This window comes from Rattus norvegicus, chromosome 6 (assembly GCF_021556685.1).
Source record: "Rattus norvegicus strain SHRSP/BbbUtx chromosome 6, alternate assembly SHRSP_T2T, whole genome shotgun sequence".
NCBI classification, from domain to species: Eukaryota; Metazoa; Chordata; class Mammalia; order Rodentia; family Muridae; genus Rattus; species Rattus norvegicus.
This window is the reverse complement of record NC_141539.1, coordinates 31,154,657-31,182,509: the sequence shown is the minus strand read 5'-3', so window position 1 is coordinate 31,182,509 and position 27,853 is coordinate 31,154,657. Positions and strand designations below refer to the sequence as shown.

The window sequence follows — 27,853 nt, the reverse complement described above, 5'->3', positions numbered from 1 at the left end:
TATTGTCACTCCCTAGTGCTATTCACAACTTTAAAGTTCTGTGAGTTTTGAAAGGGGAACTCCAACGTTGCAATCCAGAGAAACGTCAGGGACCTGAGAAGGAGGAGGAGACGTGAGCAGGAACATGGGGGGCGAGGGGTAGGGGTTTCCGAGGGACACATTTTGAGATTGCACCCGTCTGAGGATGGCTGATGCTACCTCTCAGTTAGAAGCGCCAGCACCTCAGGATGTTAGTAGCGAGTTTAAGAAGCCTGTTTTGCCGGTGCCTCCCGCAGTGCGGAGTAAGGCTCCGGCCTCCAGTCCATCAGTTCCTGAAGATGTGAAGAAGGAATGTAGCACGGCGCAGCTAGACTCTGGATGTGGGGAGCCCGAGGTCTCGCCACCGCAGCCGGACAGCGAGGAGACTGGGGGTCCACCGGTGGAACAGCTCCGCTCTCCGAGGGTAGCTCCTGCTTCTGGCGGTCCGACCCGGGCTCCCCCGTACCAAGAGCCATCGTGGGGCAGCCCAGCCACGGCCCCTTACAGTCTCGAAACCCTGAAGGGTGGCACCATCCTTGGTACACGCACCTTGAAAGACACGAGCTACTGCCTTTTCGGGAGGCTTGCTAGCTGTGACATATGCCTGGAGCATCCTTCCGTGTCTCGGTACCATGCTGTACTACAGCACCGGGGGTCGGATCCCAGCGGAGACTCTGAGGATCAGGGGCAGGGCTTTTATCTCTATGATCTGGGAAGTACCCACGGCACTTTCCTCAACAAAACTCGCATCCCACCCCGCACTTACTGTAGAGTCCATGTCGGGCACGTTATTCGCTTTGGAGGCAGCACTCGGCTCTTTATCCTTCAGGTAGGTAGAAAAATCTAAAATAAAAATCGTGGGCTCTTGCTCTCTCTTGCTCTTCTTCTCGTGCCCTCTTTGTCCCTGTCCCTTCTCTCCCCATCTTCCCCTTTCCCCCCACGTGCCCATGGCCGGCCTTTCCTCTCTTCTTCTTCTCTTCTCTCATTAAACCTTTCCACATTGAAAAAAAAATCTTGGGACTTCACTGTGCTGGGATTCTGAGTTTCTTTAAGGTTTAGTTGAGAAAAAAAGATTCTTCTAGTAACCATTGACAAAAGCATAGGGGCCCAGTCCGGAGCCACAGATCTGCATAACTGCAGTGTCTCAGAAAGTAATTTCTCCACTTTTTTTTTTTCCGGAGCTGAGGACCAAACCCAGGGCCTTGCGCTTGCTAGGCAAACGCTCTACCACTGAGCTAAATCCCCAACCCTCCTTTTTTTTTTTTTTTAACATTTGTTTACTTATTTTATGTATATGAGTGTTTTCATGCACACCAGAAGAGGGCATTAGATCCCATTACAGATGGTTGTGAGCCACCATGGGGTTGCTGGGAATTGAACTCAGGACCTCTGCAAGAAAAGCCAGTGCTCTTAACCTCTGAGCCATCTCTCCAGCCCCAATTTCTCCACTTCTTAATCCACATACGTATATACTTTTTCCTTGATTCATTAGGGACCAGAGGAAGACCGAGAGGCAGAATCTGAATTAACAGTAACACAGTTGAAGGAACTTCGCAAACAGCAGCAGGCGTTATTGGAGAAGAAGATGTTAGGTGAAGATTCAGATGAAGAAGATGAAGCAGATACCACTGCAGGGAAGAGAAATACAAGTGGTCAAGATGAGGAGATGGGTTGCACGTGGGGAATGGGTAAGAAACTGGTATTGGAAGTTCTGAGCTCATTCCTGGTGGCATCCTCAAATGCTTTTGCTCACACAGCTCAAGAAGGGGTAAACATAGTTCGAAAGCCCAGGTCACTAACTTCAAAGGTATAAAACTTTGAATTATGGGTATTATACACACACTCTTTCTCACCATGTAATCTGCATATTGCTTTCATCATTTACACACACACACACACACACACACACACAGAGTTCTGAGTACATGGAAAATTGATATCATTCCTTTGGCTGAGAAATCAGAATTTGATATTTCACCTCTTAGGCTATTTTCACAAAGTACAAAAAAATCCAAGAGGTTATTGTATAGCCCCGTATTTTGGATGATAGGTATTCAGGTCTATGAAAGGATAGTTGGGGGAAGGGGCTGGAGAGATGGCTCAGTAGTTAAGAGCACTGACTGTTCTTCCAGAGGTCCTGAGTTCAAATCCCAGAACTATAATGTGATCTGATGCCCTCTTCTGGCATAGGTGTACATAGAGATAGAGTACTCATATGCATAAAATATAGCTTTAAAAGATAGTTGGGGCTAATAAGGCATCACGATGCAGGACTTTAACCTCAGCACAATCTCTGTTAGTTTCAAGCCAGCATGATCTACATATTGAATTTCAGGACTTGAACTACTTTAGAGACCCTGACTCAAAAAACAAACAGAATGAGTGAAAGAAAGAAGTTGTGGCCTGATGAGATTGCTCAACAGGTAAAAGTCTGTGCTGCTGATCGTGATGACCTGAGTTTGACCCCCGGGAGGCACATGGTGGAAGAAGACAACGGATTCCCACAGGCCTCCTTGACCTCCATGTGCACTGTGGCACTTGTATGTGTGAGGTCTATAGATGTTAAGATAGAACAAATGCAAAAATACTTCTGCTAAGTGTCAAGAATAAGCCGGAAACTATTAGCACTCTAGAGCTAGTGTGAGAAAATGAATCAGACACCGGGAACTCAGTTAGACATATGCTGCTCAATATGGTAGCTGTTATCTGCATATCTAGTGTGGCTTATCCAAAGGCATGCTTCTAAGTGCAAACTACAGGGGCTGGAGAGATGGCTCAGTGGTTAAGAGCACCGACTGCTCTAACAGAGGTCCTAAGTTCAAATCCCAGCAACCACATGGTGGCTCACAAACATCTGTAATGAGATCTGATGCCCTCTTCTGGTGTGTCTGAAGATGGATATAGTGTACTCATATACATAAAATAAATAAATAAATCTAAGTGCAAACTACACCCAGGATTTCAAAGACAATGAAAAAAATACTGCCATAGTTTTGTAATGACTATTATGGTAAGATGACCTTTTTAAAGTAGCTAATAGGAAACTCAGAATCATACTCATAACACATATTTCTGTTGGACAACACTAATTTAGATCTCTTGGAAACTATAAATTAACTTTTGGGTGTTTGTTTTAGGGGGCATGGCGTGTACGTAGAGGTCAGAAGGCAACTGCAGGAGTCATTTTTCTCCTTTTACTTTGTGAGTCCGAGGGGTCAAAAGCAGGTTGTCAAGCTTGGCAGCAGGAACCTTTACCTGATGTCCCACTTTATATATTTTTAAATAAGAGCTTCAAGCTACAGCCATGGTGGTGGTGGCAGTACATGACTTTAGTCTCAGCGCTGGAGAGGCAGAGGCAGGCAGATCTTTGTGAGTTCGAGGCCAGCCTGGTCTATAGAGCAAGTTCCAGGACAGCCAAAGCTACAGAGAAACCCTGTCTCGGAAAAAAAAGAAGAGAGAAGAAAAGAGTTTCAAACTAGAACTTGAAGGAAAGGAAAAGCAGTCCAGATAAATCTGCACACCGACATTGGTGTTGAGGGCAGAGACTGTTGGTTTTAAGGGAGCATTGTGTTGGCCAGTCTGTTTGGCAGATTGGGGAATTACTAATAATCAATATTGGAATCAATAAGACCTGAGTAAGAGAGAACGAAACCAGGCTAGAGAGCTCAGTGGTTTTTCAGAGAGTTGTGAGTCAGTGTCTTCGAAGTGATGAGAAGGAGAAAAAGTCACGGAAACAAGCCTTGTCTGTTACACAGCGTAGACTCATCATGGTGACTTTGTGATTGTTCCAACTCATGCCCTTACGGATTTGTCTTTTAATCACTTTCAAATGCGGATAAATAAGTGTGTGTGTTTCTTGAAACATTGTTTTTATGTAGTCAGGCAACCCTCCTGCCTCAGCCTCCTGAGTACTGATTACAGGTGTGTGTTACAGGTGTGTGTGGCTGTGCCAGCGTATCTAACTATATCCTTACTCGGCCTAGAAGGCTCACGAATGTCATTCACATGCCCCTGTCTTATATTGGTTTTCTTGTGTCTCCATGTGTCCTGCAGGAGAAGATGCTGTAGAGGATGAGGCCGAGGAGAACCCCATTGCCTTGGAGTTTCAGCAGGACCGGGAGGCGTTTTATATAAAGGATCCGAAGAAGGCTCTTCAAGGCTTCTTTGACAGAGAAGGTATGTGAGTAAGTGTGGTTCTGGCTGTGAGAGTAAAATGTGCTCACAGCACTGCTGCTTCCTAAAGCTTTGAGGTTTGCCTAACACTCGTAAGTAATATATTTTGTCTGCTGTCTTCCTTTCAGTTCTTGCCCTTGGATGAGTCTCAGTCACTTTTCTTTGGCTCTGTTTATAGTTTTCGTGGGCTGCTGAAGCTCAGACCCTGGGTGTGTGCTAGGAGAGCGCTTTCTCTACCACTGCGAGAGAGAGCTCTGTCACCAGTCCCAGGTTTATGTTGACAATAATAAGATTCTTGCTTGTCTGTCTTTCTGTCTTAAATACTTTCTCCTAGCTTAACACATTATTCTCAAAAGAGCTGGGATTTAATGGTAGGGAAATGAAACAAAGCCTTAGAGCTTATTATTCCTAATTCACATGGTCTTTCATAATCAGTACCTTTAATATATGTGTTCTAGAAAACCTTAGGTGCAGTTCTCAAGAACACCATCTACTTCCTTTGAGACAAGGTCAAAGCTCATTGTCTGGAGCTCACTAATGGCACTAGACTGGCTGGCCACTGAGCCCCAGGAGTCCTCTTGTCTCTGCCTCCCCAGGGCTGGGGTTGCAGGCATGTGCCACCATGCCTAGCTTTTTTACCTGGTTTCTAGGACATAAACTGGGATGCTTATGTTCTCTGGGTAAGGGCTTCTCCTACTGAGCCATCCCCTGCAGCCCCTGGTCTTTTACAATTAGTGCAGATTTTACCTTCTTGCGATTAGAAATGTTCTCAGGGAAAATTGCTTCAGTAGATGTACTCTGAGAGAGTGTTGATGCATATTTATGTATTTATGTTTTATATATACATTTACACATATGTAGTTATTCACAGGGCTTTTGCAGGGACTAGTTCCAAGATGCTTTGCTGTAGATACCAAGATCTGAGGATGCTTAAGTTTCTATATCAGGTAGCATAATATTTTCATATAAACTGCATGTAGCCTCCCATATGCTTAAAATATACTCTAGATTATTTACAATACCCAGTATAATGTAAATCTATGCACATGGTCATTATACTGTCCGAAAAAAGTGTACATGTTCAAAGCAAACAGTTCTTTTTTTTTTTTTATGTAATTGGTTGAATATCAATAGGGAAGAAAATCCGATCTGTCTGTCTGTCTTTCTGTCTACTTCTATATGTACACATACATACCTGGAAGTATATATGAACTAATTGCTTTCAACATATGATATTTATTATTCTAGTCAGCCACGGTAGCTGATACCTGCTGTTCCATCACTTTAGCGAGTGGAAGCAAGAAGATCAGCAGTTTAAGTCATGCTTTGCTTGTCTCCATAGGGTGTTCAAGACCAGCCTGGGCTCCATGAAGTCCTATCTCCAGCAACAACAACAAAATGAGTATTTATGCTTGTAAAAACTAACTGTAGATGAAAGTATGAAAGTTGAGGCTAGTCAGTAAGGTGCCCATTATACACAGCAGGAGGATGAGAGTTCGGATCTCTAGAACCTACACGAAAAGCCTGGGTATGGTAGCATATGCCTACAGCCCAGTGCTTGGGAGAGAGAGACAAGGATTCTTGGAGTTTATTGGTCAGCCAGCCCTGGTGAATCGATGGGCTCTTGGTTCAGTGAGCGATTTTAAGGTAGAGAATGACTGAAGAAGATATCTAGTCTTCACAAACATGCTTGCGTGTGTGTGTGTGTGTGTGTGTGTGTGTGTGTGTGTGTGCGCGTGTGCGTGCGCACGCACAATTGCATAAATAAAAGTATGTATGGAGAGATGATTGGTTTGTTTTCATTGTGCTGGGATCAAATCCAGGACCTTGCTCATGATAGGCAAGTATCTGTCACTAAGCAACAACCTGTAATCCCCTCCCTTGGAGACCAGGTAGGCCTTGTAGATATGATCTTCTTGCCTCAATTTCTGAATGCCTAGTATTATAAGCTGTGTATATAAGTATACACAGCCAAGATTGTATTTTGAGGACTGGGGTTGAACATAGTACATATATGTATTTCAAGCAACCACTCTGCTACTGAGGTATATCCTAACGCTAACTAACACTCTGTCTCTGTCTCTTTCTCTCTTAAGTGATAGGGTCTCAAACTTTTACTGTAACTCAGGCTGGCCTTGAACTTGCATCTCCCTTCTGAGTGCTGGGATTATAAGTATGAGCTACCATTCCGATTCTAACCCTTTATTTTTTTCTTTTCTTTTTTAATTGGGGGTCTAGAGTCAGATGGGTAGTCTCTATATAGTAAGGGAATTTGTTGTTATGACTTAACAGTTTGTAGTCCAACTAGCCCAACAATGGGCAGCTGTCGATGGGAAGCCCAAGGATTTAGTAGTTGCTCAGTCCCACGAGGCTAGTTGTTTCAGCTGGTCTTCTGTATGAGCTGGAATCCTGAAGAAGTAGGTGCCAACAGATGTGCTGGCAAGTAAGTGCAAGCAGGTGACAGAAGTGGCTACAGAGTGTAAGCCATTACGGGCTGTTGTAGCCAGTACAGGGGTGTAGATTTTGTTTTTCATTAAGGGTTCATTAAGTTGCCTAGGCTGGTCTTAAATTCATCCTGTAGCTCAGCAGGCCTTGAACTTGAGGTTTTCCTGCCACACCTCCTGAGCAGGAGGGATTAAGTCTGTGCCATCAGGCCCTGCTGAGTTGATTGGATTTGAAATTATTTTCTTCTACGTCACATTCATTCTAGTCTTATCTCCAGGTGATGATCCCCGGCAGTGTTCACTGTGATAGTAAAACTTGATATTTGACTTGCCACAGTTCTCCTTGCTGTATCAACTAGTAAGTTTTAGATCTGGCTGAAATTGTCCTTTTCCTTCAGGAGAAGAGTTGGAATATGAATTTGATGAGCAGGGACATAGCACTTGGCTCTGCAGGGTGAGGTAAGTTCTTTTTGTCTTAGCTGTTTTTCCAGACAGGGTCTTGTTTTGTGGCAACTTTTGCCTACTAAGTCCTGGGTTCATGGGCTCTTTGCTAATGTCTATGTCTGAACGTAGGCGATTCAAGTTAACATATGGTTGCAGAGAATAGCCCAAGAGTGACTTTGCTCTGCCCTTTAGCCTAGTTCCAGGTTTGGGCCTTGATAGCTCCATTGTACTGGGAGCTGGGGTGAAATGAATAAAAGTGGAAGGAAATGACTTGAAGTCTAGCCGAGGTCAGACAGAACGAGGTCCCTGAGAGCATGAGATGCCGTCATCATGGGCACTCGGGATGGCTGTTTTCATGAGAGTCAGAGCCCCTGTAACCAATGCAGGTTACCGGTAGATGATTCAACTGGGAAACAGCTGGTGGCTGAGGCCATTCACTCAGGAAAGAAAAAAGAAGCAATGATACAGTGCTCACTGGAAGCTTGTCGGATCCTTGATACCTTGGGCTTGCTACGGCAGGAAGCAGGTCAGTATGGAAAAACCTTTTTTCTTTTAAAAAACAAAGAAGGAACATGTAATGCAAAAGGTGCACAATCTCTCTACATAGATAATGTGCAAGTTGTACAGAACTTTCCGAAGTAGAGAGAAGCATTCCCTCTCAACATCCTAAGACAGTTGTTCATATTGTCTTAAGACATTTTCTGTACGTAGGTGAGTGTACATTTAAAACTTAACACTAAAACTGGGTCTGGGGGCACACCTTTAATCCCAGCACTCAGGAGGCAGAGGCAGGCAGATCTCTGAGAGTTTGAGGCCAGCCTGGTCTACAGAGCAAGTTCTAGGACAGCCAGGGCTACACAAAGAGAAACCCTATCTCAAAAACAGAAACAAGGGGGGTTGGGGATTTAGCTCAGTGGTAGAGCGCTTGCCTAGCGAGCACAAGGCCCTGGGTTCGGTCCCCAGCTCCGAAAAAAGAAAAAAAAAAAAAAACAGAAACAAGGGGCTGGGGATTTAGCTCAGTGGTAGAGCGCTTACCTAGGAAGCGCAAGGCCCTGGGTTCGGTCCCCAGCTCCGAAAAAAAGAACCAAAAAAAAAAAAAAAAACAGAAACAAAAAACCCCTAAAAACCCTGGCTCCTGAGCCAGACACAGTGGTGCAGGTCTGTAGTAGGCAAAGCAGACATAGGATAGTTGTGATTCAAAGTCATCCTGGTCATGTTTCATGGTTTATTTCTTATGTTTGGTGGTCTTTTTCTTATTATCATCTTACCATTTTATCGACTGATTTCTTTTTGTTTGTTCGTTTTTGTCTTTTTGAGCAGGGTTTCTCTGTGTAGCCCTGGCTGTCCTGGAACTTGCTCTGTAGACCAGGCTGTCCTTTGCCTATGGAGTGCTGGGATTAAAGGCAACCAGCATGCCCAGCTTTATTTTCACTGTTTATTGTAACATAAAACAGGCTGTCATTTAGTAATATTAGGTGTATTATGTAATCATCACTGCCCAGCTCAGAACTTTTCGTTACCCCTGGTACAGTGGTAGCCTGTGAGCATTAATTCCTTTCTCCTTCCTGCGTTCTGTTTCTGTCTCTGGTTTCTTTTCTTTATAATGCGTATGGAGATCAGAGGTTGGTGTTGGTGTTCTTCAGTCAGTCCTAACCACATCTTATTGAGTCCTGAGCCCTAGGTATGCTTAGCTGACCAGCTTGCTCTGAGGATGTCTCTGTTTTCTGTGTCGGGGGAATGACAGTGGGCTCACTGCCCAGCATTTGCAGTAGGCACTGAGGATCTGAGCCTGGGCCTCACATTTGTGAGACAAGTACTTTATGTACTAAGCCATCTTGTCAGCACAGAACTTGACTACTTTAGGTTCCTTGTATAAGCGGCATGATAGGTGCCCTCTTAGGTGCGACTCATTTCCCTCTCCTCTCCTTTGTTTTCTTTTCTTATTTTCTTTTTCTTCTTCTATTTTTGAGACAAAGTCTTGTGTATCCCAGGCTGGCCTCAATCTTGTTATAAAGCCAAGAATAGCTTTGAACTCCCAATCCTCCTACCTTTACCTCCCAGTGCTGGATTATAGATTTGTTCCCTTACACCTAGTTAGCCAGTGGCCTACTGCATACTACTATATCTGCGCATACACACCGTCACCTGAGCTGCATCCCCAGCCTCCCTCCTCCCTCCCCTTCTCTTTCTCAATCTCTAAACCAACCAAACAAACAAACAAAACCTTCCTTATGAATTGTTTTATTTTTAGTATCTCGGAAAAGGAAAGCCAAGAACTGGGAAGATGAGGATTTTTATGACAGTGATGATGATACATTCCTCGATCGGACCGGCCTGGTCGAGAAGAAGCGCTTGAACCGGATGAAGAAGGCTGGCAAGATTGATGAGAAGCCAGAAACTTTTGAGTCACTGGCAAGTTGTTCACTGAAGTAGCTACTTTTATGTCATTATAACTTTTAAAAACAACATAGAAATCTAATATTGAGTTACAATTTTTGTGGTCTAAATTTAATGGTAAGAAAATGACTAGTTTTATTCAGGTTGGTGGAAAAAAGAGTTTACTCATTGCCATTCACTTTCCTCCAGGTTTGTATTGATCTGTTAATGAACATTCTTTTGATATGGCATTACTCCCCAGATCCCCAAAAAGAAAAGAAAACGTCCCAAGTTTGGGTGTTCACAGTGAAGTGGTGTTAGGCCCGGCGTTTGAGATGTGGGAAGAGCAGCATCGCCGTGGTCTGGGATGGCACAGCCGTTCAGGAACTTGCTCTAAGCTGTCATGCGTTAACACTGTATTTAGCAGTATTCCTGGCTGCAGACATTCAACATCTACCAGTAACTATTCAGTCACTCGTTCTATCCGAGTTTTTTAATTCTAAAATTAGTTCTGCTAGAATAAAGTAAACAAGTGAAATATCAACTCCATCCAGAGCCAACTTAGAAGGACTTCTGAATCAGTCATCGTAAAACCTGTAACATATTGACAATGGGAAGGTGTTGGGAAGGAAAACACTTGCTGACCCTGTCGATTTGGCATTATAGGTTGCAAAACTAAATGATGCCGAAAGGGAACTCTCTGAGATTTCTGAAAGGCTCAAGGCATCAAGCAAAGGTGAGGCTCTTAGCCAATAGTGATTGAGCACCTGTCACACATACCTGTCACATGTATGTACTGCATCATGTTAGGCACTGGGAAAATGCTGGCTTTGGAGGTACTTTAAGGAGCAATATAGCTTTTTATTTTATGTATGTCTTTAAAAATATTTATTTATTTATTTATTTTTATACTCCAGGTTTTATTCCCCTCCTGGTCCACATCCCCCCCCCCCCGCCCCAGGGTTCCACATTCCATACCTCCTCCCCACTCCCCTGCACTGGTTCTCTCCACAAAGATGCCCCCTCCCCCCTACCAGACCTCTAAACCCCCTGGGGCCTCCAGTCTCTTGAGGGTTAGGTGCATCTTTGACTGAACCCTGACCCTGCAGTCCTCTGCTGTATGTGTTGGAGGCCTCACCTGAACTGGTGTAACTGCCTGGTTGGTGGTCCAGTGTCTGAGGATCTCAGGGGTCCAGGTTAATTGAGACTGCCGGTCCTCCTACAGGGTTGCCCTCCTCCTCACCTCCAGCTTTTCCCTAATTCATCAGAGGAGGCAGCAGCTTATGAGTGTTTTGCCTACATACAAATATCAATGCATGTCTGGTACTCATGGAGGCCAGAAGAGGGCGTTGGATCCCCTGGAACTGGAGTTAGAGAAGGATGTGAGCTGCCAGATGGATGCTGGGAACTGAACCCAGACTCTGCAAGAGCAGCCAGTGCTGAGCCATTTCGTCTCCCACAGTGTAACATTGTGAAGCTAGAAAAGTATTTTTAAAAATGTTTGGTTTAATTTCTTTTATTTGATAGTTGACAGGAATGAAGCTTAAATCACCTCCTAGGCCTCCCCCAGTTGGGACTTTGGTTCATTCCTAGTGTCAGTGCTGACAGCTGCTCAACTTCTCATTTGGGAGCCCTTTGTGGATAGTTCGACTGAGTTTAAAGGTATCCGGGCCATCTTTCTAAACACGTCTTATTCCTTTTGGACAGTTCAGTCAGAATCATCGTCTCAGGATTCTTTAGATGCGTTCATGTCAGAAATGAAATCAGGGAGCACGTTAGATGGGGTGTCCCGGAAGAAACTTCATCTGAGGACTTTTGAACTACGGAAAGAACAACAGAGACTGAAAGGGTTAATAAAACTTGTAAAGCCAGCAGAGATCCCAGAACTAAAGAAGTAAGTACAAGTGGTTCTAGTTGAAGAGAGTTAGACAGTGTCTCACGTAGCCTGGCCTGGCCTGGAGCAGGGCACCATAGCCTAGGGTGACCTTGCACGTCTTATGTGTGTGTGCAGTTTCACGTGTTGAGATCAGGGGTCAGCTTTTGGTTGTGGGTTTTTTCTTTCCTTATCTGGGCTCTGAGATTAGACTCAGACTTGCAGTTGGTGGCAAGCATCTTTACCCACTGAGCCATCTCTTTAGCCTAATGTTGAACTCTTACAGAGAACTTTAGTAAAATTTTTATTCTTTGAGAATTTCATATAATGTATTTTGATCATATTCAACCTCTCTCCTCCCCTCAACTAAATGTTTGCCCAGAGGGCTATGTGTATGATTAAAAACAACTACATCCTGCTTGTACTTCTCAGCTATGGATGTGCCACCATGTTCAGTCTTATTTATCTTTGTATTTAATAATTACAGGATTATTTTATTTTGTGGGTTTTTTTAGTGCTAAGGGTCGACCACAATCTTGACACATAGTAAGTACATGCTGTACCACTGAGCCATACTCCTTGTGCAGACAGCCTTTAAGAACAAAAGGACAGGGGTTGGGGATTTAGCTCAGTGGTAGAGCGCTTGCCTAGGAAGCAAGGCCCTGGGTTCGGTCCCCAGCTCCGAAAAAAAGAACCAAAAAAAAAAGAACAAAAGGACAGGGCTGGAGAGATGGCTCAGTGGTAAAAGCACTGACTGCTTGTCCAGAAGTTTTTAGTTCAATTCCTAGCAACCACATGGTGGCTCACATCTCAATGGATCCAGTGCCCTCTCCTGGTGTGCCTGAAGACAGCAACAGTGTACTCATACATTTAAAAAAAAAAAAAAAAAAAAAGAGGGTTGGGGATTTAGCTCAGTGTAGAGCTCTTGCCTAGCAGGTGCAAGGCCCTGGGTTTGGTCCCCAGCTCCAAAAAAAAAAAAAAAAAGAAAAGAAAAAAAAAGATAAAAGGACTATTTGTGAACTATAGATTATTAGAGGATTTTTCCATGGATATTATATGGATTCTAGATTAATTGGAATGCTATGAGGTTTTTTTAAGCACTTAAAAATAATTTTTATTTTTTAACAGTTTCATAAGCATATCTGTATATAATGTATTTTTTTAAAATTATCTTTAATCTTTTTTTATAGTCCAGTCATTATCCCCCCTCCAGGCCCACCCTCCAATAGTTTCTCACCATGTTCCTTGTCTCCTATCTCTAAGATGATGTCCCCACACAACCCCATACTCCACCAGGCCTCCCCATTCCCTGGGGCCTCAAGTTTCTGAAGGGTTAGGTGCATCTTCTCTCATTGAGGCCAGACCAGGCAGTCCTCTGCTGTCTATCTTTCTGCAGAGCAAACTTCTTTTAAAAGCAACGTGCACAAAAGACTCATACCTCCAGTTTATAAAAACTTATGCAAGGTAATAGATAATCAGCCACAAAAAAAAAAAAAAAAAAAGAAACATGCCCACAAAGACCTGGGCATGGTGGCGCGTGCCTGTAATCCCGGCATTTGGGAGGTAGAGGCAGGATGGTTAGTAGTTCATAGCCATCTTCTGCTATGTGGCAAGTTGAAAACAAGTAGGGCCGCACTTGGCGATGAGTGTGTGTGCTTAGCCAGAGGTAGGTGGGTCTCTCTGAGTTTCAGGCTGGCCAAGGTTACACAGTGGCACCCTGTCTAAAAACAAGCAACCCCCCCACAACCAGAGCAAGGAAAGGAAGAAAAAAGCCAGTGATATATATAGTTCAGTGGGAGTGCTTACCTGCTGTGAATAGACTCTGTGTTCAGTTCCCAGTACTGCAAAAAAAAGGAAGAAGGAAAAGAAATGTAGATTTATTTATTTAGGTTTTGTTTTGTTTTGTTTTTGAGACAAGGTGTCACTAAGTAGCCTTGGCTGGACTAGAACTCACTATGTAGATTAGGTTAGCTTCAGACTCAGAAATCTGTCCGCCTCTGTGGCGTGAGTGCTAGGAGTGAGGTGTGTACAGCCACACCTGGCCTATTTCTAGACTCTTGTCTTTTACATATTTAGAAGATGATTAACAAATATGATCAATCACATGAATGCTTATCAAGAGCAAAATTAAATATAGACCATACAATAGAATACCATATAGCTATTAAGATAAGGAAGCAATTATTTTTGCAAGTTGTGGAATCATTATCAAAATATAGTAAGTCGCAAAAGCTATATTAACTGTAGAACAGTGTAATATACGTGTAGAGGAAGAATGCGTAGGTAAGGAGGTCATAGCTTATGTATGTGTGTCTATACATGTATATATATAGATGTCTGTTTACTCAAGCTCATTGCAAACACACTTTGAGGTGAGGGTTTGTCTACAAGTGATTTACTCAGAGATTACTCTCAGCCACTTAAGAGAAATCATACTGAAGTAGAGGAAGGAACAGGGAACAAGTTGGGCAAAGATGTGCTTTCAAGAATTATAGTGTACCACAGATGTCCTAGAAGCCAGGGGCTTGGACTTTACCCTCCTGCACACCAACATTGACCCTAGGCTTTGGGAACCCAAGCAGTTCTAAGAAAGGTGTAGACATGGACCTTGGTGTACAATACTGTAGTAGCTGGAATGAGCGGGTTCCCAATGGCATCTGCTATTCTGTCTCTGGAAATATTTATAAAAGCTGAGTGAGTTGTTTCTGGGGAAAGGAACTGGGTGACTGGAGGACAACCGTTAGAGAGAGACTGGACAGTATATAAATTCTTTATATTTTCTTCGTCAGTGTGTGAGTAAACTTGCACCAAGGAGAATCTTGCACCAAGTAGCCATGGTGTTTTAGGTCTAGAATTACGGTTATGTGGTGACCGTTTTAGCTTTCACAGTTTGAGTTGTTTAATAAGCAACTAGAAAACCACATTAATAGTTGTATTGCAGTCTGGACATGGTGCACACCTGTAATCCTCACATGAGGGAAACTGGCCAGGAGGCTCTCAAGTTTGAGGCCACTTGTACTAGAATACTAAGTTTCAAGCTAGCCTGGACTACAGAGCGAGACCGTGTCTTATGACCTGACAGGTATGCATGGTGGCTCATGCCTGTGATCTCAGCATTGGGCGGGTGGTTGAGAAGCTGTACTGTGCAGTATAATACCCTATAATATTAAGCAGTATATACTATTAAAATTTTTTTAAGTAAAGTTTTAAAAATTCAGTTCTTCAAGATAATAGCCACCTTTCAAGTACTCAGTACCCAAATGTGGCTGATATTTAATCACGTGGGTAATTCAATATAGACATTATTACAAGTTTTCCATCGCTGCATAAAGTTCCATTGTACAGAGCTGCTTTAGGGTGTCAGTGAGCGTGTGGTGTGCCCCTCCTTCCTAGGAAACCTGTAGCTCCTCTGTAAGAGCATCTGGATGTTAAGATGGGTTATGTGCCAGGCGGTGGTGGTGCACACATTTAATCCCAGCACTGGGGAGAGGGAGGCATGTGGATCTTGCATTTGAGACCAGGCTTCTCTACAGTGTGAGTTCCAGGACAGCCAGGACTACAGAGAGAAACCAACCCTGTCTCCAAAAACCTAACAAAGGTGGGCTATACGTGTATTTTCCTTCTCCTGTGACTGTTGTCACTGTAGTCACCACCTGATAAATGCAAAGCCCTGTGCCATGTTGGGAATTAAGGGCTGAGGGAGCCGAGTCACTGTCCTCTGGAGGCTATGCCGCCCTCTTTCTTGTTTATGTCTGGATAGTCATCTCGTGATCATGTCTGTTTTCTCAGAAGTGTCCTTGTCAGTTTCGTGGTATTTTTTTTTTTTTCTTTTCTTTTTTTCGGAGCTGGGGACCGAACCCAGGGCCTTGTGCTTGCTAGGCAAGCGCTCTACCACTGAGCTAAATCCCCAACCCTCGTGGTATTTTTAAAGCTGCTCCTTATTGAGTGCTGCAGGGTGAGGTGTAGTATAATGTGTGTGGGGGGGTCAGAGGTCAACTTTGTGGAGTTTCTTCTCTCCTTCACCTTTCTGTGGGCTTGGGGGTTGAACAGGTTCTCAAACCTGACTGCCAAGTGCTTTTACCCACTGAGCCATCTCTCCAGCCCAGTTCCATGGCATGTAAGGTAAAACCTTAAACTTAACTAGAATAACCATTTATAATTGTTCTTCCTAGAACTGAACTTCAGACTACAAATGCAGAAAACAAAACTAAGAAACTTGCACTGCCTCTCTTTGGTGCCATGAAAGGAGGAAGCAAATTCAAATTAAAAACTGGAACAGTAGGGGTGAGTTGTGAGTGTGTGGAACTCAGTCCTTGAGCTGTCCCTGAACTAGATTTTCTGTCTTATTACCTGGTTATGTGGGAAAGGGCTGATGGATTAGCATCTCTCTCTCTCTAAAAATATGTATATTATTTATATGAGTACCCTGTAACTGTCTTCAGACACACCAGCAGAGGGCATCAGATCTTATTACAGATGGTGGTGAGCCACCATGTGATTACTGGGATTTGAACTTAGGACCTCTGGAAAAGCAGTCAGTGCTCTTAACCACTGAGCCATCTCTCTAGTCCCACATGAGCATCTCTTGCTGAGAAGTAGTGAACTGGACTGCAGAGATGACTTAGGTATTGCTCCCAAGTATGAGGACCAGAGTTCAGATCCTAGTACCCTATGTAAAGTGAAGCGTGGCCCTGTGCTGACTGTGACCCCAGCACTGAGGGGTGCTAAGGCAGGATTGCCGGGGTTGGCTGACTGACAGCCTAGCTGGGCTGCAGGTCAGTAAAGACACTGCCTTAAAGGAGTGAGGTGGGGAGTGATAGGGGACAGCTGAGGCCCTCCTGGCCTTTGTGCACATAGACATGCGCATGGACACAAACGAGTAGGGTAATTGATTTATGCCGGTCAACCTGAAAGGAACTTGTATAATTTATTTTTACTGGTTTATTCAGTTTTTTTTCTTTTTTCTTTCTTTCTTTTTCTTTCCCTCTTCCTTCCTCCCTCCCCTTCCTCCTTCCCTCCCTCCCCTCCCTCCCTCCCTCTCTCCCTCCCTCCCTCCCTCCCCCCATCCCCTCTGTCTCAACACAGTCTCACTATGTAGTCCCAGCGGTCCTGGAGGTGGTTTAATGTTTCTAATGTGTGTTATATTTAGGAATGAAGTGCCTATGTTGATATTTTTCCTCATGCTTATTTTGCTTACTGCTGGAATATTGTTTTTCCTTAGTTAAATAGTAGTTCTCTGAGAATTCTGTACATTGTGTTTTGATGATATTCATTTCCCCCTCCAAATTCTCCCAGGTCTGTGCCTCTGTCCGACCCACCCAACTCTGTGACCTAGCTTTTCTCCTTTTGTCTCCTCCTCCTACTCCTTCTCCTCCTCTTCCCCTTCTTCTTCCCCTTCTCTTCCTCTCCTTCCTCCTCTTCCCCTTCCTTTCACCTTCTTTTCTTCTTCTTCCTCTTTCTCTTCATCCTATTCCTTTTCCTCCTCTTCTCCCTTCTCTTCCTCTTTGTCCTCCTCCTTCCTCCTCCTTCTTTTCTTCTTGTTTTCGTTTCATTGGATTGTTTTGTTTTTAAGATAGGGTTTCTTTATGTAGCCTTGGCTATGGACCAAGCTGGCCTCAGACTCAGAGATCTGCCTACCTTTGCCTCCTAGTACTGGGATTAAAGGTGTATGCCACCGCCACCCAGCACCTCTTTCTTTTTTTAACCGTCGAACCTAATTTATGCTGCCCATATATTCTTGGATATGTGTCTTACTGGGGCATAGACACACAGAGTGTGCACTCTTAGAGAGAACCAACTCTCCCACTCCTGGTGTCCATCATTTGCCATTAGCTGTTCAGCTAGGGATAGAACTTTGTACTTTCCTTCCTTTTCCCTGACTAAGGCTATAGCCTTATCTTACTGACACGTTTTCTCACTTGAGGCTCCCTTCCTCCTCTCCACTGACTCTAGCTTATGTCAAGTTGACTAAAATTAGTAGCCTAGTGACATAACTCTAAACGATTCAGCTTGCAGTGCCTTGCAGGCTTTATTTTCTCATAGTTCTAGACTTTAGAGTTCAAGATCAAGATGCTGGCATAGTTGGTATCGTGTGCCTTACAGATGGCTGCCCTTTCATAGTGTCAGGTATACCGGCTTAGGGCCCAGGGTTTCTCAGCCATTTAACTAAGTACATTGTAACTTAATTACTCAAAAGACCTTATCTCAGATGAGATGACATTCCAAGAGATCTTAGGAATTGGGACTTCACATGTGGATATATAGGGGTGTACATAAATCAGGGATAGCATTGCATATCTGTCATCAACATACCGGGGAGGCTGAGACAGGGACTTAGGTTCTGGGCCAGCCTGAGCTACAGGGCCAAACTGTCTGAAAGCACACAACAGAACACCTGAGATGGAAAGACCTTGAATTGTGATGGACTGTCATCTGATGCCAGAGGCCTGAAGTTCCAGTCACACATGTGACTGACTTAAAGTTATGGAGAGGGTTTAAATAGAGGAAAAATGGTTTCTTAAAAGGCTTTTTAATGCTGGGCAGTGGTGGCAGATGCCCTTAATCCCAGCACTCGGGGGCAGAAACAGGTAGATCTCTGTGAGTTTGAGGCCAGCCTGGACTACAGAGTGAGTTCCAGGACAGCAAAGGCTACACAGAGAAACCCTGTGTTGTTCTGGTCTGCAGGCATACATGCAGGCAGAATGCTGTATACATAATAAATAAATCTTTTTTTTTTTTTTTTTTTTTTTTTGGTTCTTTTTTTCCGGAGCTGGGGACCGAACCCAGGGCCTTGCGCTTCCTAGGCAAGCGCTCTACCACTGAGCTAAATCCCCAACCCCATAAATAAATCTTTTAAAAGGGCTTTTTAAAAAAGATTACTTAACTTAATTTTATATTTAAAAAATATTAAGGGACTAGCTAGTAGCCCAGGGCTATAATCTCTACTTGGGAGGCAGAGGCAGGAGGATCACTCCAAACTCGAAGTCAACCTAGTCTACACAGTGAGTTTCAGGCCTGCCAGCACTATATAGTAAGATCTTGTTTCAGAATATCCAGAGGGTCAAGGGAAGGCAGTAAAAATGATTTCTTTTTTGAAAACATATATTTGATTTACTTCCCTGATGATTTTGTAATACATCCAAGTCCTTTGATAGCAACGGTATGACAGGATTGGATCCTGCTGCTGTCACTCACCTGCAGTAATGTTCTGTTTCCCTACAAGGTGCTTCAATGTAAATTAAATATAAGTGTTTTATATTTAATAACCCTGAAACCCTGTGTGTAGCACCGAAGCTGGAACACAGCCTGTGTCTGCTAGGCAAGCAGGCCGCTGCTGATCTGTATACCCAGTGCTGTGTTCATAGTGGCGTTGCAGATCCAGCTTAGGTTCTTATAAATGCTCTCTAGTAATCTGTGGCCTAGAAATGCTGAAAACACTTGCTAAGATGTACAGATGGACAGAATTTCCTTTGGAGGTCACACTTCTAGCGGACTTCTGTGGGGCTTATTAACCTGGAGAGGCTGCACTGTATAGCTTGACCTCCCAGAGGAGATTTGTCCCTGATTACCATCATGCAGAACTTCCGTGTGTGGTTTGTTTCCCTTGTAGAAGTTGCCACCCAAGCGTCCTGAACTCCCTCCAGCTTTAATGCAAATGAAGGATGAACCTGAAGTAGAGGAGGAGGAGGAAGAGGAAGAGGAGGAGAAAGCAAAGGAGGAGCATGAAGAAGGAGTGGAGGACGGAGGTGTCAGGCTGTCTCAGGGGCCGGAGCCAGAGCCGGAAGCAGCCGGGGAGCACCCGGGTGCTCCCCCAGAGCCCTCGTGCTCCAAGGAGACAAAGAGCCATGGTAGTGTCTTTCCCCTGCGCTGGCTCGTCAGGCAGTGGTGTTCAGAGTTAAAATCACAGAGCATTTGTTGTCACGGAGTATCAGAGTGCGTGCTGTGAAAATTGCAGGGTTTTCTCTTTCTAGCCTGAAGTCCAATTAGGCAACCGTTGGTGGTGGACAGCGTAGGCGGCACCATAGCACCTTTAGGTGTCTCTCGCGTGTTGGTCTGTGTTGGTTCATGCTTGCTGTGGCTAGATGGGACTGTCAGTCGCGTCCCTCCTTGTCAGTTCACACAGTTCTTTCTGGTGCTGTGGAAGCTAACCACAGGAGCGAGGCTTCTGGGTGGATTTAGCTGCAGCCGTCCAGTCTCGTGTCCTAAGTTGCAGTGTCTTTAGCAATAGGGACTTATCTTCAACCTCTGGGAGTCGGTGGAGGGCAGTGGCAATAGCTAAAATTGTTTGTGGAGTCACTTGGACATCCCTGACCATCCACTTGGGTGAGAGTTCCTAGTGCCCAGGGCTGGGATTTTTGTTAGGTAGTGTATAGTCTTCTGAGAATTGTTGTCAGCAACAATTTGTATTTAAAAACACAGGTTTTAAAACTTGGTTTAAAACCTTAGAGCTTGGGGACTGGAGAGATGACTTAGGGGTCCATAGCACTGACTGCTCTTCCAGAGGACCTAGGTTCAATTCCCAGCACCCACATGGCAACTCACAACTATCTGTAACTCCAGTTCCAGGGGATCTGAACCCTCATACAGACACATGCAGGCGAAACACCAGTGCACATAAGATTAAAACAAAAACCAAATAAATAAACAAAAACCCAAAACAAAACAAAAATAAATCTTTTTTTTTTTCTTTCTTTTTTTTGGAGCTGGGGACCGAACCCAGGGCCTTGCGCTTGCTAGGCAAGCGCTCTACCGCTGAGCTAAATCCCCAACCCCAACAAAAATAAATCTTAAAGGTTAAATAATTAGTAAATCCATAGTAGATGAAGGATTATTCTATATCTCTGGCCTCTGTCTTATTTCTTTGTAACATAGAATCATATTCTATGTAAATGAATTCTGAATCATATTTAGAATCTATAGCCTGTTTTTCCCTATGTCCTAAAAATATTTTTAATTTTTAAAATTAGTTTATTATCTATGATTTATGATTACGTGACTACTGTGGCGTACATGTGGAGGTCAGAGGACCGAGGGAGCTGGATCTCTGCTCCCAGCATCACAGATTGTGGGGTGTCACACTCATGTCGTCAGGCTCTGTGGGTGGCATGTGCCTTCACCTGCTGAACCTTCTTACTGGCTTTGTGAATCAGATAAGGAATAATAAAAATAATACTTTTATAATATGATTTTCTTTTACTAAGGATCATAGTGGTTCACTATATGCGTATGTCATGATTAAATTACTTTCTACATTTTAAACAAGTATTTAATTTTAAAGTTTAATTGAAAATTGTTGAATCACCTTCATTGCGTGTGTGCCGTATGCACCTGTGGAGATGAGAGGAGGCCCTCAGGAGGCACGGCTCCTGCCACATGAGTCTGGACATGGAACTCGGGCACCCGTCAGGTTAGGCAGCAAGTGTCTTCACTTGCTAAGCCATCTCATTGGCCCTATTAATTTTTGTTATTGTAAAAGTGTGACTAGTAAATCTTGATACTTAATTCTGGTATCTCTTAAATATATATTCCTTGAAGTTCAAGAAATTTATAAGTTGGGAGGTAGATATGTATGTTTTTAAGATTTTTTGTTGTAAGAGTCACCATTAAGTTTTACTTGGAAGTTTTTTAAAGGGGAACTTTAGTGGTTCTTCTAGTCTTTCGGGGGCTCCTTTACTGAAGACTTTAAGGTGAATCGAACCGCTGGAGTCTAGCTGAATGGCATAGAAGTGTGTAGCTGCTCTTCTTGTCTCTGCTCTTTTGGACTCCACCATGAATTAATTAACAACAGTCTGTCCTGACACTGCTTTTTACAGAAAAGCACAGCCACATGGAGCAGAGTAAAGGTTATCAAGAGATGGGCAAAATAATGCCATCACGTGAGGATCCTTCAGGTAAGTAGGAGAGCTGATTCTAGTGCTTCTTCACAGACAGGCGCTACCTGGTTTTATAGGGAGGAGGTGGGAGGCAGAACAGAAAATGGCACACAGATGCTAGGGATGTACTGTGGATTGTGTCTATATGCAGGTGACTGCAACAGTGTCCAGAGGTTTGTCTTCCCCATAACGTGCCTATTTCTCTATGCCTAGCCTATTTCCTGGGGCTCCCATCTGTCCTACAAAGCATTCAGTGTCTCACGCCTCTGTCTGACCAGACAGAAGAAGCCTCTCCAGTGTTATATCTCTCAGTCCTTGTGTCCTACCATGGAAATGATTTAAACCTGTAGTAATAAATCAGTCGATAGGTGGGTTGACACTTAGAAAGGCTGCTTTCTCTGGCTTTGCCTGTCAGAGGTAAACTGTGGGATAGTAAAAGCAGCCTCATCATAGTTTAGCCTATAGCCTAGCTTTGTATTTAAAAATTGAAAGATATCAGTGAAAGGAAATTTCTTGTGAGTGTTGTGCGAGTGAAATAAACACCCGTTTTCTTTTTAAAATTACATGTGTGTCTGTGTGTGGTTGAATATATGTGTGTGAATGCTGCTGTTCTCACAGACCAGAGGTGCCAGATCCCTCCAGAGCTGCAGTTACAGATGGTTGTGAGCCATTTGATGTGGGTGCTGAGAAGTAAACTCAAGTCCATGTAAGATTAGTATGTGCTTTAACTGCTGAGACATCTCTCCAGCCCCTACGTTTTTCAAATGTATGTGTATGTGTGTCTGTGGTTTCATGCCTCATGTATGCAGGTGCCTGCAGAGACCAGAGGTGGCATCGGGTTCCCTGGAGCTGGATTATAGGTGGTTGTTAGTTGTTTGACATGTGCTGGGAAAAAAAAAAAAGAGAGAGAGACATGTGCTGGGAACCAAGCTGTCCTCTGGAAGAGCAGCAAGCACTTTAAACAACAACAGCAACAACAACAACAATAGCGACAACAACAACAAGTGCTGCTGCTGCTGCTGCTGCTGCTTCTTCTTCTTCTTCTTCTTCTTCTTCTTCTTCTTCTTCTTCTTCTTCTTCTTCTTCTTCTTCTTCTTCTTCTTCTTCTTCTTCTCCTTCTCCTTCTCCTTCTCCTTCTCCTTCTCCTTCTCCTTCTCCTCCTCCTTCTCCTCCTCCTCTTCCTCCTCCTCCTCCTATTTAGTTAGTTAGTTTGTTTGTTTATTATATATGAGTACACTATAGCTGTCTTCAGACACACCAGAAGAGGGCATCAGATCTCATTACAGATGGTTGTGAGCCACCATGTGGGTGCTAGATTGAACGCAGGACCTCTGGAAGAGCAGTCAGTGATTTTAACCACTGAGCCTTCTCTCCAGCCCTAACTATTTCTTCTTAGTATACATTTTTTTTACGAAGATTAGTTTGTTTTTGGTATGTGTGGGGGGGTATATATATGTTGGTATGTGTACATGAGGACCAGTGCCTGTGGAATCCAGAGGTGTTGGATCCTCTGGAGCTGGATCTGTGGGGAGGTGGGAGCTCTATCAGTGTGTGTTGGCTGCAAGTGTGCTTAACCACTGAGCTAGCTCCCCTAACCTTCCTGTACGTCTTGCAGTTGTAGACAGTCAGTTACTGAGGTGTCTATGACTTCAATTACAGTACCGTCTTGGGGTGGGGGTTTAATTTTATATTATGTTTACTTCTGATAACAGCTATATCTATCCTCTCCCCCTTAAAGCAGCACCAGAGAATGAATGTAAAAAAGACAGAGATGAGTTGAAGAAAAAGAAATCTGGGCCAGGGAAAGTAAGTACTTCACTTTTCTAAAAACACATTTACTGTGGTGGGTCTTTGTCTATTGAGACTGTCTTAGAGTTTCCAGCAGCATTAGCTCCTTGGAGAAATCTGGGCTCATCTACCGTACAGACTACCTCTTATTAATTTATTGTTTTTTCATATCTTGTATGTGATGCAGAGAAATCTGAGTAACATGTTCTTATCTCCCTCCTTTTGTGACAAAATCTCCATTGTAATTTTAATTTTTAAACCTATCATGGAAATCATATTATTATATCAAGAGCTTCCTACTCACTAGCTCCTCAGAGAGGGACAGTTGTGTCCTGTCTCTGGACCATCCTGGGGTAACCAGCTCACAAGGGGACTCGCAGAGCTCACCGTGCGGTTGTGCTAGCAGCTGTGACTCCTCACAGCGAAAGGATAGCGGGGCCAACCATCTGCAACCATGTGCAAGGCTCAGAGAGCCCCATCCCTGTAGAGACACAAGATGTGCTGGTTTCCCTAGCAGCCAGTGTGGCAAGTGTTGCTATATGGAGAAGCTCATTCATGGACTCAAAACCAAGACTTTATTGAGGGTGTATCATGTAAGGCCCTCCCTGCCCAACATGTGTCCATTTTCCATACTGGCAAGAGGAGGATGAGCACATTCAGTGCACCATGGAGACAGTGAGCCACCCATGTCTGTTAGACCCAAGTCTCCCTCTAAACCCAGACTGCAGTCCAGCCAAAGGCCAGCCTTGTCAACTGCCTCTGCACAAGGGATAGCAACAGGCTCGCCCGGCCGGCTGTCTGCTGCACCAGGTCAAAGACAAACGCCAGCTCTCTCTTACCACTCCTTGTATTTCTCTTTCCTTTTCAGGTAGGGGTGTGTGTGTGTGTGTGTGTGTGTGTGTGTGTGTGTGTGTGTGAGTGATTGTTTGTTTTTGGCAGGGACTTTCGTTGTAGTGCAGGAGTGCCTCATACCCCTTCTGCCTCAGCTGGCCAGATGTTAACACCACTTTAAAGGGTCTTGTACTGGCTTGGTTGGTGAGGTGCTTGTGGGCAAGTGTGAGGACCCAGGTTTGAATTCTCAGGGTATGTCTTCAGTCCCAGCACTGAGGACGCAGACAGGCCAACCAGCCTAGCAGATCAGTGAACTCCAGGCTCAGTGCGGAATCGCCTGTCAAAGAGGGATGGAGGTGGTTTAGTACAGACACTTGCTGTCAAGACTCACAACTTGAGTTTGATCCTGGCTCATATGGTGAAAGGAGAGAACTGTCTCTGGTTAGTTGATCTCTGACCTCCACATATGCCCCAGGGCATGCACACTCAAAAGCCAAAAGCACAAATTGATATAATTTTAAAAGGTAAAAAAAAAAAAGAGAGAGAGAGCCAGGTGTGGTGACACACACCTTTAGTCCTAACGTTCAGAAGGCAGAGGCAGGCGGATCTGTATGAGTTCCAGGACAGCCTGGTCTACAGAGCAAGTTACAGACAGGCTACACAGAGAAACTCTGTCTGGAAAAAACAAAAAGTAAGCAAACAAATAGGTAGGAAGATAAATAAATAAGTAACTAATGGGGCATATGCGCACACGTTTCTAATCCTGGAACCTGGGAGGCAGAGGCAGGTGGATGGCTGTGGCTGTGAGGCTGGCCTGGTGTATGTAATGTGTTCTGGCCAACTGGGGCTTCGTAGACTTTGTCTCAAAATAAACTGTGGAGAGCAATTGAGGAGGACATGTGACGCTGACCTGGCTTTATAGGAATCAGGGCTATTCATAGACTCTGTTCTCTCTTAGTTTTATTTACTGGCAGGCTGGAGACAATAATTCTTACAGCTAAAAGTTTTTAGAGTCAGACCAGATGGGACAGACTTGTAATCCCAGGTAGGATGGTCACAGATCCCCAGGGTCCCCTGAGCCACTTAGTGACACTGATTTAGCAGCTACTCTTGTGGGTAAAGCAGTGTATTTCTTCTTTGCAGTTTCCACCCATACTTTCTTCCAAATATCCTGAGGATGACCCAGACTACTGCGTATGGGTCCCACCTGAAGGTACAGTGTTTATTTTTCCTTCCTTTAAGACGTATGTGTATGCGTATATGAGTGCCTACAGGTATGGCGTATGCAGCATGTGTGCCTGTTGCCCGTGGAAGACAGAAGAGGGCATTAGACTTCCTGGCACTGGACCAGTGGTGGTTGTGAGCAGCCATGTAGGTGCTGGGGACTGAGCAAGTTCTCGTAACCTCCGAGCCATCTCTGGGTCCTGCTTACAGTAAGTAGACGATATATGTAAGGAAGTTACCCTTTGATGGCATTGAAGGATGTAAGGAGACACATCGAGTGAGTAGAATTGGTGCACCCTGCGTAGATCCTCACTTAAACAACTTTTAAAAAGTTATAACGGCTTAGCGTGTGGTTCAGTTGGTAGAGCACTTGCCTAGCATTCCCAGAGCCCTGGGTTTACTTCCCAGCCCCGCATAAGCCAGGTGTGGGGCGGAGGCCTGTGATCCCAGCCTTCAGGAGTAGAGGTAGGATGGTCAGAAGTTCAAGGTTATTTTTTACTACATAGCAAGTTTGAGGCTAGCCTGAACTACACGAGACCCTACTTCAAAAATATGTAAATAAATATGTAAAAATAATATTTGGTTTGAACACTAACTGAATATTGATGATAGAAATTATTGTTGACTCTTTTAAGGTCTGAGGGATGTTGAATGATGGCTTTTGGAAAATGTCCTTATGTTCTGGACATGTTCACAGATGTGATGATATCTGAGAGTTACCTTTAAATGTTCTGGTGGTAGAGAATAGTAGATTCTCAGATGTCGATAACAGATAGAGAGGATTAGCCACATTTTATTAACCACTAAAACCGGGCGAGGGGTGCGTGGGTCTTTATAGTTTTCTGCCTATTTTTACAAGAATTTATGTTATTAACTAAAGGAAAAAATTACATTCTGACTCATCTAATCATTTTTCATCTAAAGATAATGGAATATTATCAGCTTATTAATTATTAACTCAATGCATTATATAAAATGCCTATACAAAAGATATTTCAGGGGGCTGGGGATTTAGCTCAGTGGTAGAGCGCTTACCTAGGAAGCACAAGGCCCTGGGTTCGGTCCCCAGCTCCGAAAAAAAGAACCAAAAAAAAAAAAAAAAAAAAAAGATATTTCAGTACCTTTTCTACACAAATGGAGGTTTCTTCCACTCATTTGTTATTAGAACAATTATTTCCTTTTTTTCATTGACATCGTAGTTGGTTTTTATCATGTGCGTGCGCGCGTGCATTCGTGTGTGTGTGTGTGTGTGTGTGTGTGTGTGTGTGTGTGTTCGTACACGTACGCCATGGCATACATTTGGAACTCAGAGGGCAATGTGCAGCCATCGATTCTGTTTGTTCACTGTGTAGCTCTGAGACTTTGCAGACTTGGCAGCAAGTGGCTTTACCCACTAAGCTATCTCACTGACTCCTTGTTTCGTTTTCTTGGTTGTTTTTTATTTTTATTACTCATTGTTGTGTGTATATGATGCACAAGTATGACAGAGATGGGGGACTATGTGTTCTGTGGTGAACATTTGGAAGTTGAGGCAGGAGGATTATAAATCCAAAGCCAGCCTGTTCAGACAGGTATATGGCACTGTGTCTGCCTAAATGGTACTGTAGTTCTTTTAGGACAGACTTTGTTATTTAAATAGTTGCCTCATTGGCTATTTGCTGTGTTTCTAGTCTTTTGCTGTTCATTACAAACAACTGTGTAATAAGTAACATACTAGATGAATTAAGCCAGTTTCAGAAAGACAAATACTGCATGTTTTCTCTAGATATAAATCATATGTGTATATAGGACTTGAAGCTGTCCAGAGGAACGAAGAGGCCAGCGGGCAGGGAGAGAGGGAGGTTAGCGGGGTATGAGGGATATGCTCAAAGCAAATTATATAGTCCCATGAAAAGTCCTGTTTAGTGGAATAAATCAATAAATGAATAAATGCTGAAATTGAGAAGGTTAAAGATTACTGGACAAACAAGGACACAATGTGCACTAGGTGTAGAGCGACATCTGTGGGAAGATGGTGACGTTACACTGCTCAAACGCACACGTGCCCAGACCTGCACTCTAAGGATGCCGTGCAAGCTCTGTGCCAGTGCACACTCGTGTAAGAGGTGATGACCTCCGCACGGGCCAATCATATGTTGCTTTTCTTGGTGGATGGTGTTTCTAAGATACTAATAACTATTGCAACTTTATTTATCTACTAATAAATGTTGAGTGAAAAGAAACTATATTGTGAAATTATGCCCAAAAAGTAAATTTTCAGAACAGAGTGTTGGGGCACACGCCCTTCATCCCAGTGTTTGGGAAGCAGAGGCTGGCGAGGCAGTACAGGGAAATCCTGTTGTGAAAATCCAGAAAGTTTTTTAAAAATTATTATTATGATTTTTAGATAAATGTTCTGTCATAAAAGAAACTGCCTTGTTTTGCTTTTGACCTACTGATATCTGAATATTTTTTTCTTCTTGACTTTGGAAAAGTAAATACATTTCTTTTTCTTTTCTTTTGCTGTAGGTCAAAGTGGAGATGGCAGAACGCATCTTAATGACAAGTATGGCTATTGATTGGTTCAGAGTCCCAGAGGAAGACCTTGTGGGCCACAGGATGTCTGGGAGAAGGCATCAAGTCTGACCCGGGAAGTTCAGACGGCCATTTGTAAAATCTGGTGACTGGCTTTTTCTTCTGTACCCCTGACTTCCTAAACTCACCTGCCCATTGGATTCTCCTGGATTTCAGTGTTTATATTTAAGTGTCTGTGTATATATGTAAAAAAGAACCATGCACACTGAGAATAAAGTAAGAGACATGACCCATGA

At 43.7% G+C, this 27,853-nt stretch overlaps 1 protein-coding gene across 5 annotated transcripts; it reads left to right on the top strand.

Moving 5' to 3' along the window:
* Window positions 1-159: 159 nt before the first annotated feature.
* On the top strand, window positions 160-27,853 carry Slc4a1ap (solute carrier family 4 member 1 adaptor protein). 5 transcript variants are annotated; one of them, XM_087552516.1, is made up of 14 exons: window positions 160-847; window positions 1,511-1,706; window positions 4,072-4,194; window positions 7,034-7,094; window positions 7,466-7,605; window positions 9,331-9,491; window positions 10,122-10,191; window positions 11,163-11,349; window positions 15,501-15,612; window positions 18,938-19,175; window positions 21,141-21,218; window positions 22,942-23,006; window positions 24,963-25,032; window positions 27,552-27,853. In XM_087552516.1, exons 1-14 carry the CDS (start codon window positions 185-187, stop codon window positions 27,599-27,601), a joined length of 2,214 nt encoding a protein of 737 aa, XP_087408642.1. In that variant the 5' UTR covers window positions 160-184; the 3' UTR covers window positions 27,602-27,853. The 5 variants fall into 5 exon arrangements, with proteins under 5 accessions (XP_087408642.1, XP_087408641.1, XP_087408644.1 ...); XM_087552515.1 differs by having other exon boundaries at window positions 22,939-23,006; NM_001106709.2 differs by lacking the exon at window positions 21,141-21,218 and having other exon boundaries at window positions 185-847; window positions 22,939-23,006.

Bases quoted from the DNA above. Each gene is read 5' to 3' on its own strand.
- Slc4a1ap (XM_087552515.1), top strand. From the start codon at position 185: ATGGCTGATGCTACCTCTCAGTTAGAAGCGCCAGCACCTCAGGATGTT. The intron at 4,195-7,033 runs GTATGTGAGTAA...CTTTTCCTTCAG, and splicing joins AGGCTTCTTTGACAGAGAAG to GAGAAGAGTTGGAATATGAA. The intron at 23,007-24,962 runs GTAAGTACTTCA...TCTTCTTTGCAG, and splicing joins AGAAATCTGGGCCAGGGAAA to TTTCCACCCATACTTTCTTC.